Source organism: Symphodus melops, assembly GCF_947650265.1.
Source record: "Symphodus melops genome assembly, chromosome: 6".
Taxonomy (NCBI): Eukaryota; Metazoa; Chordata; class Actinopteri; order Labriformes; family Labridae; genus Symphodus; species Symphodus melops.
The window spans coordinates 18,454,942-18,467,112 of NC_136696.1; the positions used below are offsets into that span (position 1 = coordinate 18,454,942).

Consider the following 12,171-nt stretch of genomic DNA (forward strand, 5'->3'; position numbering starts at 1 on the left):
TTCCCTCCACCGTTTCTGAGTTGGTAGAAAGTTAAATTTACAGTAAAAGACAAAAAAAAACATGCTGAACCATTTACAAGAAGGAAAACAGGGGGCAGATTTAATTTAAAAATTGGCACACATTCCTCATTTCTACAGATGAAAGCTCGTAAATGAAAAAGCCTGGAATCATGCCTGGTATGGAAATCTTAAGTTATGAATAATGCCTCTGTCTCAATCATCAAGTCCGTTTGGACTGGTGGATTAGCCCAGCAACTGCAGGTAGGCACACTGCTGCACTCCTCCTAACCAACAAGGAGTGGGACAGGAGTCCCTGGGGGCCCTGAACCTCACATCCTCCATGTTAGACCCTCACCAGCCTGAAGGAGTTTACAACAGCAAACAGCTCCTGTTTGTCATCTAAGCCCATGAATCCACCTCCACTGGGCCGATGCTGCAGTGAGAGCAGCTGATTTACACACAGTTGCTAATCAGGGAATGGCTCTCTTGCTAATGAAAACTGCTCATAGATCCATACAATAACACTACTGATATGATTTTAGCGTCCATTACTCATTCCTAAATGTGCAACAGGCAATAACAGTTAAATGCTACGAGGAGCAGACAGTGCAAGGTAAGAATTTGGTATCAGAAAAGTGGATGTAAAAAGTGAGAATGCTGGTTACTGTTTTTTGCAAATAACAGCCTCTCTTATGCACATTTCCTATTTCTCTGCAGACATATATATATAACAAAGCAGTAAATAGATTCCCTCCTCCTGTCTCGCTTTAGTGACGCTCCAGCATTTAGCTGATTGCAGGATGGATTTGTTCCCCTCCACCCTCCTATACCTCCTGGAGTCCAGCTCTGAGAGCTGCAGGGAAACCCTGGTAAACAGAGAGGCCAGCACAATGGTTTGTTTCAGCCTGGCATTGATTCCTCATTTCACTGAACAAGTCATGGGCACCAGTCTAATCATGATTAAGATTATAATAGAAAGCTTGGTAGACAAAGGGGAGGGGGGCAACCATCCATCCATACGCTATATTCATCAAGCAAATCACTTCCACTTTCAGCAAATGAGAATGAATTCATTGTGACTTACCTGTTCCATTGGCTGTGTTTGCAAAGAAGAGAGGATACAAAGCTGAGCAGCCTTGAGATAGATGCACATCGAGGCAAAACAGGAAATTCTTACGAACTAACTGGCTGTGAAAGCCGTTTAGGAATAAATGAGTCTAAGAGACTAATTGTAGACTTAAAGAAAGAAAGTTCACTCACCACTAGAGCAGTCCAGTCCGCCCCATCCAGGCTCACACTGGCATGTATCAGGAGACACACAGCGGCCATGGACACACTCCTCAGAACACAGAGCTAGAGCAAAGAGAACATCCCTCATCAGTGTGGTTTATAATTGAGTTAGCATGCACACAAGCAGAGTGTAAAACATCATTAAACCACTAATAAACAGCATAATGAAAACCACCCAGATAACAGCTGAAGGAAAATGACCCATAAAATGGAACACTCAATATCTCCCTAATGCTATCAGGGGACTAAATCTTAGCCGTGGCACTCATATTCAGTATCAATCTTGTCTACTTGACACAGGGCTGAATGATTTCTTAGCAGATTGGGTCTTTGGTCAACAGCTCTATTTATAACATAGCTTTACTTTTCACAATGACCTGTTATCAGCAGGCTGAGCAATGAAGGAACAGGTTGTAAATTCCTTCTAATTTGATCGGCCGGTGCTTTGTCATATAGTGATGCTTTAATGTAGCAGGTCCGGCACTGCAGTGTTTACCAAGTGTGCAGTTTTCTTGATCATTCATATTGAGCAACACGGCATCAATTGATTGGGTCGACATCTGTATGCCTGTGAGTGCGCATGCAAGAGTCCAAGGTTTGGTTCAGCTGGATAATAAAGTGACCTACATGGAGTTTTCTTTTTTTTTTTTATCCACAGTGCCATTTTCTGTGTGAAACTGAAAAAAATGTAGCACAAAAATAGGCACTTAGCATGAATAATCTGTGATAGTCAAGGTCATTTGACCAGCAGGGTTAAGAAGTGCAGACTCTTATCTGAAGAATTAGACTGTCAGGCAGTGAGAGAAAGAAACCCCGCCTGGTGGGGATCAGCAGTCCGCTAACACAGCGTGTGGAAGGATGATACACAATCCAAGGACAGCAGAACAGACAGACCATCGCCTTTACTGATCAAACTCACTAAACACTTTAACCAAACTGAGCTTTTTGGGTTTTCTTTCTAATTTGATGATCAAAAGTGAATAAAGGGCAGGAGAACAGCATATGTGTTGTTTTATCAACAAAAGCCCTGGGGTGGTTTTGTTGCTCTGTTTTCAACACTACGGCGCTCATCCTGCAGGCAGAGAGGTCAGTAGAGAGCTGGCTGCAAGCCTGAACAGTGCTGCTATAGATTATCACTCAATCAGGCTTCGATTAGGATCCACCGCCAGCAGGAGGGATGCAGCAGGAGAGCAGAAAGAGGAGTGAATCCCAAACACCCACAAGCTGGTGCTAATCGCGGAAATGCTCCCAAGGCAAAAATGGTAAACTAGAGATTGAAAGATAATTTAGGGCAGATTTCTGAGCCTCAGTACGGTGGCATAAAACTGTCTAATTACAGTAAGCCAGCAGAAAGAAAAGGGGTGGAAGAGCTTCAAGAATTGTGCTGACGAAGGTGGGAGATTGACTACATGTGATCAATGAGTCCACCGTATGCGGGGTATTCAAAGAGGAAAAAGGAGACGAATTCAATGTCACCATGATGAGTTGATTTCGTTTACTTTCAATCAGCAAATTCTGATCAGCGCGCGAGAACAGGGAAATGCAAATGTGTCACATCCTTTAGAGAAAAAAAAAAAGAAATATGGAAATGAAGTTTTGAATATGGGAGAAAGGATGAAGCACACCCTTCTCCTGAGATCTGATCCGGTGTACTGAAGGGATGGCATAATAAAGTAGGAGGTAGGTCTTTCATTTTAATTGAAATTCATGAATCACTCTGCCTAACTCATGTCTAAGGAATCTGTTGGAAAATTGAGTCTTTCATCTAGATAAAAGGCTAATCTTACTCATTATGCAGAGGTGTTATCAGAACAGGGAACAATGGAGCTAATTGGTGATTGTCATGCAGTTTAATACATTTAATATTCTCGCCCATTCAAACTACAATCTTTTAAAATGTTGGATCAAATACATTTGTATCGTCTTTTATTATGTTTTTCTCCAACTTTCAGGAGAGCTTTAAGGAAAAGGTAAACTGGTACACTCCTGTTTGTAATTTTGCAATAAATGTTTAGAACAATAGTAGAGAACGTGAACTGGAAGAAAGGCAGAACATTTTGATCAAGCTGATGGATGAATCGATGAAAGGGATGTGCCTATAAAACATATCAAACAACTCCATTCATCCCCATGCTCCCCATCTAGAGGAGAGATGATTTATTTTAAAAGTGTGTCTTTGAAGCATTAAAAAATGCAACAAAGCAAAAAATGAAAATGAAATCAAAGGCATCAAATCTCTTTTTGGGAAAAAAAAAAAAAAAATCATCTCTCTGATCATCAAAACCCAAATGTGCGATATGCGTGTAGTGTCTGCCTGCAACAAAACATTTTCAAAAAACTCGATTGCTTCTGCCCCCAAACTCATCTTTGAGAATTATATTTCAATGTTGGACGTGCAAGAGTCATGCAGGACTCATCTGGCCTAAATACAATGCAAGAAGAGTGACTCACAGCCCTGCAGAGCCCGAGTGAGCCTCTGAAGATATTACGAGCTGTTGTCATTAGCGAGTTCCCTCTCACTTCCTCGTCCACAACTGTAATAATCATGCTTATTAGGAGGGGAATGAGTTTCTCACATCCTCTTCACAGGCTAGTTACAGATTAAGGTAATGACTTACGACAGATCAAAGGTCACAGAATTAATAAAGACCTGCAGTTGGAAACTTCAAGCGCCAATTGAAGTGAAACAGATCAAAGTTCAACTCATGGTGTGGAGAGCTTTGAGAAAATTAACTTCCAAAAGACATGATGAAACAAATGAACAAATACGGAAAAACATCCTTAAAGATAATGTTGCTGATTTTGCCTCAGAAGTCTTCTCCTTTGTGTGTTTTTGTGATAATTTTGGTTCACTCGGGGTCTTCACATCCCAGATTCATTTACCCGCATCTCATTGGTGCTAATGCTATTGTTAATGTGGTGCTATATGACAAAAACAATTAAACCAAAAAAAAAAACACAGACTGAAGCATTACTGTAAAGCTACAGTACACTTCCAATACACTGAAGTGACCATTGTGCATTCAATAAACAACATGTCCAGAAATAGACTACTTGAGTAAATATTGGGTCGATTTACTTTAATGCCCCCTTTTGTCACTGCATGCAAAACAGCTTGGGGAGGGCAGATCTTTTAATCCTTGTAGTGAGAGTGCAGGGATTAAAAGGGGTGGAACAGTTTGCAAAGGCAGCAGAAAGCAAAACTGCCCTCTCAACCCCGTCAACTCGGTCTCCGAACTTCATCTGAAAGAGGGTCAAAGAGGGGACTACTTCTTTAATGCTTTGCCAGACATAATATCAAATAAAAACTTTAAATGGGAGGCCAGAATTGAAAGGCACCTCCACATTTTGCAGATTCACCTGGTTAACACCCTGTAAAGCCTTGATGAACAAATAGTTCCATTGTCAGTAAAATGGTTGATGAATACATTATTGATCAAGCTGTACCTCCCCTTCAAGAGACCCCTAGATAATCACACTTTCCTTCTTTTCTCTGCTGGCTGACCCCCTGGTTTGCTGCTGCCCCTGAGGCTAGCACAGCCTCAGCCCGACATGGTCAAAGAGCAGACCTACATGGCTGCAGTCGTTGTTTCAGTAACTCCCTCATGATGCAAAAATATCTAGGAAAATATTAAAGAGTGATTCTGATCTTAAAGGGAATAAAACATAAGGTAAGGCGAGGATATCAAAAAGTTAACTCTCAGAAGCTATAAGTTCTGTCTTTATTTGGCCAACATGCAAAGATATTCACTTTGAAGTGCATGAGCAAAAATAGACGTCAATTCACAAATGAAGCTGTGGAAATGACAGTGAGGGATTGTTATCAGCATATTGCTACAGTCTCAATTTCACGGCTAAGGCTTGTTTTATGTTATTGAACTCCACTGTGGTTTTACAGAGGGTGCTATACCAACTCAGTTTGTAACCTGGGCCCTCTTGGCTCGTTAATTTTTCTCATTGTTATACAACTTCAATTAAATTACTCTGGCTGGAGGAGCCCTGTGCGGTGTAAAATACTGTGCCTTCTTGTTCAATCATGCCCAACCATCTGAAACTTAGTAAATTCACATGGATGGCTGCATGCTGACTGAGGAGAAGAAAGTGATGGCATATTATTGGCTGTACATACAGTATAAAGAGGATCAGTGCGGAGTAGGTATGGCAGAGGTGGGGGCACCCACAGCAAAAAAACAATCCTACTATTTCTTCCTTTTCTGTAAATGTCTAGTAGAAATACATTGGCTTGAAATATCATCAAGAAGGGTAAAGGCGTTTTAAAAGAAAGGGAATACTCACGAACACACAAGTCTCCGCTCTCAAAGTAACCAGGGCAACACTGTGAGCGGCGCCTATACATGGTCCTCACTCCCCGCCGGTAAGCCGTCTTATAGCTGATCCTGAAAAAACAGACACACAGAGACAGCTACGTGAGGTAAAAAGTGACCATTTGTGAAGGTCAGGTATACATGGGGATGGGGTAAAAGTAAGCTGCACCACAATGTCATTAGCCATCTTTCAAAGTAAAACAAGGACGATGGAAAGCACAAACAGTATAAAAATCAGTATTTGGGAGGTGACTCTGTATACTTATTTAGTCTAGACTTATTTAGTCTGCCCACTATAAACCCTAAATGGAGTAATTAAATCTTTTACAACGAGATGATTAGAGTCAAAGGCATCCTGGCTTTGACCACTTCACTGTGAGCCACATTAACAAGGACAGTTACTGTGGCCTTCATAGAATTGGCTCAGATTTTGGGGGACAGTAAAGGGTGCTGATGACACAATTCTGGGGACAAATAATGAGACTCTTCTAATGTACCTGTGCCGTGTGCATTTAAACCAGTTGAGGATGTCGGTGCATCTTGTATAATAGATCTGGTCGAAAGGGTGAGCATAGGACTCCTGGACCGTAACAGCGTAGCTGAAAGAGGGACATGAAAGGAACAACAACAGTCGATTAAGGTTGTAAAAATTCTGAATATTATTACTTTTTCAAACCACACATTTTAAAAAGATAAAATCTGTTATTTTCATTATTGATAAAATCAAACAAGGAAGAAAAAAACTAAAACAATAGATTTTCACTCATACTTTTAAACCAAAGGACGAGAGCACTGTATGCATGAGTGTACACATGCATACATATAATGTACACTTCTCACATTTTTTTGTTAATAACAAAAAATGTATTGCCATGATATCTAACCAGGTGGATATAATTTGATGTGTGCTGGTATGGTATCAAAGTTTACAATTCTGGTACTGTGAAAACTCCCGAGTGTATCAAAGAATTGGCTTTTATGCAACTTTATCCCTCTACATCACAGCATGTCAAAGGGAAAATACACTTCCTTCTCAATTTTTTTCCCCCGGAAGCTTTAATTATAAATCTGTATTCAGAAGAACACTTCTTAAAAGATAGATATCCACAAAACATGACCCAAATTAAAAGATAAAATTTAAATAAACAGAGGTCATTTTAATGTTGCAGAACATGAGCAGTTAATCATAAGTTTTTTTTGTGAATCTCTGCTGTGGTAAACATAAACATAGGCTGTTTTAGCAGCGAGCTGCATCTCACTTCGTCTGACACTTACCCCATGGCAGCCTTTGTCAGACAGTTAAAATAAAACCGTTGAAAAGAAAGCATGCTTGTCTCTGATTGCTCATCTACTTTTATGGTTCATATGGAAGACATCAGTATTAATTTAAGTCAGTTTTATAACGATTACTCGTTCCAAAGAGCTTCAGTTGACTGCCAGTCTCACAGTTGAACACAAGGATCATTACATTAAATGTCTAATTTAACATACAGTAGGTTTGCCTGTCTTCTCCAAATATTTGAAGACGTGTTGCCTATTGTGGTTTAATATCAACAAAATACTTTCGATCAATCTCCTTACTGTGTGTATGAATAATTCACTGTTATTGACTGAAGCAGTATTTCCATGTGTTAGAATTACATCAGCTACAAGAAACGTCATCATTATTGGCACAGGTGTGTGCAACTGACATGGAAAAAAAGTACCAGGCGCCTCCTTACATCGCAGGCTCTCATTGGCTATTATATGGTGGGAACAGGAAAGGTCAAAGTGAAAATACAGTGAAAAACAGAATCAAATGTGAATTGATCCGCAGATCTTTATAGATGTAATGTATGGATTAAGTCTTTCACAGGATTTGGATCATGTAGATTTCCTGCCAACAACAGCAGGGCCATTTTTGTTGAAAATGTATGATCAGTAGAGTACAGTAAATCTTTAAATAGTGAGTCAAAAAGACAGTACAAATTGTCGTTTCTTTGTCTGACAGACGAGCTGCTGTGGGGGCTGAATCCACACACACACTGTCAGCCCGTCTGTATTAGAAATTAGTGAGACAAATAGATGGATCATGTCCTAGAATAGAATAAATTGTTATTCCAAGTCAAGAAGAAAAATTGCTGAATTTGTGATTCATCTCTTAAGATGCAATTGAGAATACAGATCAATGAGTGCAAAAAAAAAAAAAAAAAAAAAAAGGATTCAATGACTGACAAAATCGAACGATTAAGGTTCGACTTCGTAAATCTATAGTTAGGGACACCATATCTGCTTAGATTCCTCCCTTTACCCTCCTGAAGAGGCCCAGTCCATTGGATGAAAACCACTGGTCTTAATTATTAATCCCAACTAAACTGTGTATAAAGAGAGCTCATACCTTGAACTACTTGAAATACAATATAATTATCCTTATCAGGAACCAGATACTTTGCGTAGGTAAGGTGTTCTCAAAGTATTTTCAGAATGGATTCTTCATGTCCTTTTTGTAATTATGTATTCTGCAAAAATTTTGTATTTTGCCCTGTATCTGTATCATTTTAAATGCAATACCTTTTCTTTCATTGGTTTAAAAAAAAAGAAAAAAGATTTGCATTTTAAACTTAAACTTCAATGAAATAAAGGATCTGAACACATCTTTCATTAGTAAGGAACACCACTGACAACATAGATTTTCATTTCCATGAGGAAAAACCCTGGGGCACACAGGTTGGGTCAGTGGATACAGTCCTGCTTAAAGTAATACAATAACTGTGATATGCAAAGAAAAGAGTGGAAAGGAGCTTTTAGGTGATTCATGCCGGATATATATTCAGCCAGAGGCAGTGTGAGGATATTGGAGGACCTCAAAGCCATGAACACAGCTCAGCTAAAGGATTCATTTCGACGCCAACAAGGTGGAACCTCCATCCCCAAGTACCTTCACCTTGGTCAGGCAATAATCCAGATAATATATCTTCACAGCTTTCGTTCCTCCCTACTGCATTGAGGGCAGAAATTATTCCTGCTTATTTCTCATAAGTGACAGTGCCCTGCACAACTAATAATTATTCAGGCTCCATGGCTGTTGTGATTGATTGGGATGAGAGCACGCTGATCAATTTGCCTGCGTATTTCATTTGAGGCCACAGCTCCTCCCATCTCTCACCCGCCTGGCGACCTGAACTGTGTGGGATCGATACTGCTGTATGGACTTTGAAAAAAGACCTGGAACTTTAGTTAAAAGGCATTTGTAACAGGTATATCACAAGCACCATGATTGACAATGTCAGTGGAGGGATCTGGTGCTGCTTATCCAGAGTGCTCTCTCTTGCAATATAAGTTTATAATATGCTGTGGTAGATAAAAGAGGATAATGCTCACCTCTCCCAGTGGCTGCAGACATTGGGGTCATCTGGGTTCAGAGTCCATACATTAGTGGTCAAGCCAAGAACAAGCAGAAGGGCGGGCAGGGCAACAGATAACCCCATTTTTCAATCTGAGCAGGAGACAGGAGACCAGAAAGAAAAGATACATGTTGTTGCTACTTCTTATGAAGTCTACCTTTAGGAAGTATGTGGAGTAATGAAATACACGTTGTAGTAGTTTCTGTGACAAGGCTAGACCTTTTTTTTTTTTTTTTTAAATAGTTGGACTTTCCTTTAAGCTACTTTGAAGGGAGAGGCTCTAAACACAGTAAATGACATCCCTTAAATAAAGTATCATATCATCTAAAGATACTGAACATATCTGCTGTTTTTTTCTGGATGCACCTTTGAAGAAACATAAAAAAAATCTGACACATAACTTTTAGAGGAACTAGAAAGTGTTCTTTTGAGAGAGCAAGACATGCTGTTTCCTAACTTTATGCTAAGTTGAGCTAGCTGACATTTGTTAGGGTTTCATAGAAACAAAAATGGCAGTATCGAACCCTCTTGGTGACACTGGCCAAAAATGCAAGTACAGGTACATGTTTTTTTTAAAACTCATCAAAAGACAGCTCTTCTCCTTCAGTAAGACCTTCAAAAACATGACACCTTCCTGTGACAGTGACAGAGACACTGAATTGTTTAGACCAGCAGAATATTTCATTAGCTGTATAGACACAGGAAGAGTGCATATGATCATCCGACATGACAGTGATGGATTCACTACATGTGCAGGAGGTCTTACCTTTGCAAATACAAAAGATAAAGGGTGTTTTGTTAAGACATGTTTGACTGACATACATCATATCTCATACTTAGGTTAATGCTTGGACACCATTAGTGGTACAATAACTGTGTCTTATGTGTGCAATCTGAATATGAAATGGCCTCACAAGAATAAACACACACATACTGTATGGTTGTAAGAAAAACAACAATATTAAAATGAATAGATGTGACCTGTTTTTGCATTTATTTTCTGCCGGTATGAAACATCAGAGGCATACGTGACAGTATGTTTGTAGTAAACATTGGGTTGAGTGTGCTCTCCATATGCTTTGGTGCGTTAAAGAGAGTGTGTTCAATATTTCTGAGTGACTGTATCCAATAACACAGGCATTCACATGTTCAGCTAATCTACCGCATTGATAGCAGCTTGTAGTTCACTCACATCTGAAGGAAAATCAATCAGGCCTCCACTTCCTCTAAGTAGCGGTTCATCTGTACAGGCAGAGGTTAAAGTCATGTTCATTTCCTTAACAGGATGATTAATCAAGACACACACATGTTTTAAGGGCTAAGGGCTGCTTTCATATTCAGGCCCCTCCCCGGCACGATCCTGTTAAATACAGGGGGGACTTTGCTTGATTGACTTGAAAGCTTTTATTGTCAGTGTGATTAGACCACCACCCTCAGTCCTCAGAATGGCAAAAGGGAAAAGTGGAATACCTCAAAACTTGTCAAGTCACATTTTAAAAATATATCACTTGTAAGCTTGAAACAGGAGGCGAAGTGATAATAATAAAAAAAAAGTTTTGAATATGTGGCCAGAGCAGGCAGCCAGAGGCTTGTGACCTTAAGCTCACCTAATCTTGTAGCCTGTGGTCCCCAGGGTTTTTTTTTCTTCTGTGAGGATGAGGGGGCTCTGGAAGCACAAAGTGACAGAAGTGCCGTGGTGCCCCTGCACACACACACACACACACACACACTCGCTCCCTGTGAGAGGTGATGACAAGTTGCAGATCTGTGGGAGAGAAGAAAAATAATGAGCTTATGATGACACACAGAAGACACATGCTTCCATGCTTGCTTTGGCACGCATGCGCGCATACAAACTCATACATTTCTTATGGGATCAAGAATCTCAACAGGGGGAAAGTTCACAAAAGCTGCTCTTGAAAGGCCAATTTACTCTGCACAGCCTCCGCATCCGACCACACAGTTTTCAGCCCATTTTTTCAGCATCCCTCCTACCTGTGGTTTCCACGGACGCGATGAAGTTAGACCCGGGAATAAAAGCCTACATTAACTCAAGAGGACTGGATATAATGAACTCTGTACACACTTCAAACACAACAAGTGGCTTTTCCACAATGAGACAAGTTCACATTATCTGTACTCATTAACTAAGCCTACACAAGGGTTATTGCGATGATAATGCAGGCGTGAACAAAACATTGATGCGTTTGTCATCTTTCTCTTTCTCTCCACACTGCTCTTAATGATTCCTCTTAAAGGTCAGAGGGCGGGTTTGAGATTCTTCTGCCATTCATCTGCTGGGAATTCTGCATTGAGACGTAACACTAGCACAAAAAAATAATATGTCTGCTTTTGTTCTTTGCTTAATAAATTATTCAATGTTTTTTTTTCTTCCTTTGCATGTAAACTGTCACAAAGGCTCAGTCTGGACGACAGTGCAACAGATGCCGAGAGGTCTTCTTATTATGTTTATTGTACTAACACATATGATTATTCTCTCCCCTTTGTTAGTCGCAGAAGAATTAAAGTGATGCTTCTTTCACAGAGCTAAAAAACAAATTTCCACATTGAGGACAAATAAAGCTCTATTCATGTCTTATTGCAAGTTTTAACCTTTAACCTTCATGGGAGTCTTTTAAATGAGAAAACGTACATTTTTAACACTTTCCCAATGAACCACCAAAGAATGTCTTAAAATTAAAAGGCCTCCATACATGGGCTCGTGCACTAACCACTGCGCCACCAGCGCCCCAGTCAATGACATGAATGGATTGTTTGTGGTAACCATGGAATAAGTTAAATGCTTTATTTACAGTCTTACCCCACAAACAAACTACAGAGAATAATTCATAAAAACAGAGATTTTATTAGAAGAAACCAGAGACCAAGTTGTCCTAAAAACAACTGACAGGAATAACTGATAGTTGCTACATTTATGTCATGATTTTCATATTTCTATTAAATGATTTTATTTTTTTGATATGGGACTAACATCAGCAATATGGAGAAAGTTGGTTTTGTGTCCTTTGGCGCCAATTGAAGATCTCCAAGTTCAACTGCACTGTTGTAAAACACAGTGCTGGTATGTCTCCTCACTAATCCCCATAACAGAAAATGTGCATTGGTTGAAAAGCAGAGATGCAGTTCAGTGGGAAGCCAAAGACCCATGTTAA

At 39.8% G+C, this 12,171-nt stretch overlaps 1 protein-coding gene across 5 annotated transcripts in view; it reads right to left on the minus strand.

Annotated features, from left to right (window-relative positions):
• The window catches only part of megf11 (multiple EGF-like-domains 11), an 85,100-nt gene that overhangs the window by 57,427 nt on the left and 15,502 nt on the right, over window positions 1–12,171 (minus strand). For 4 of the 5 annotated variants that reach the window (XM_079346920.1, XM_079346918.1, XM_079346921.1 and 1 more), the window contains exons 2-8: window positions 10,606–10,763; window positions 10,191–10,240; window positions 8,976–9,090; window positions 6,113–6,214; window positions 5,587–5,687; window positions 1,261–1,353; window positions 1,085–1,096 (exon numbers count right to left, since the gene is read on the minus strand). In XM_079346920.1, coding sequence (XP_079203046.1) covers window positions 1,085–1,096; window positions 1,261–1,353; window positions 5,587–5,687; window positions 6,113–6,214; window positions 8,976–9,082 — 415 coding nt within the window. In that variant the 5' untranslated portion in view covers window positions 9,083–9,090; window positions 10,191–10,240; window positions 10,606–10,763. The remainder of the gene's footprint in view (window positions 1–1,084; window positions 1,097–1,260; window positions 1,354–5,586; window positions 5,688–6,112; window positions 6,215–8,975; window positions 9,091–10,190; window positions 10,241–10,605; window positions 10,764–12,171) is intronic. The other variant, XM_079346919.1, reaches the window with a different exon arrangement.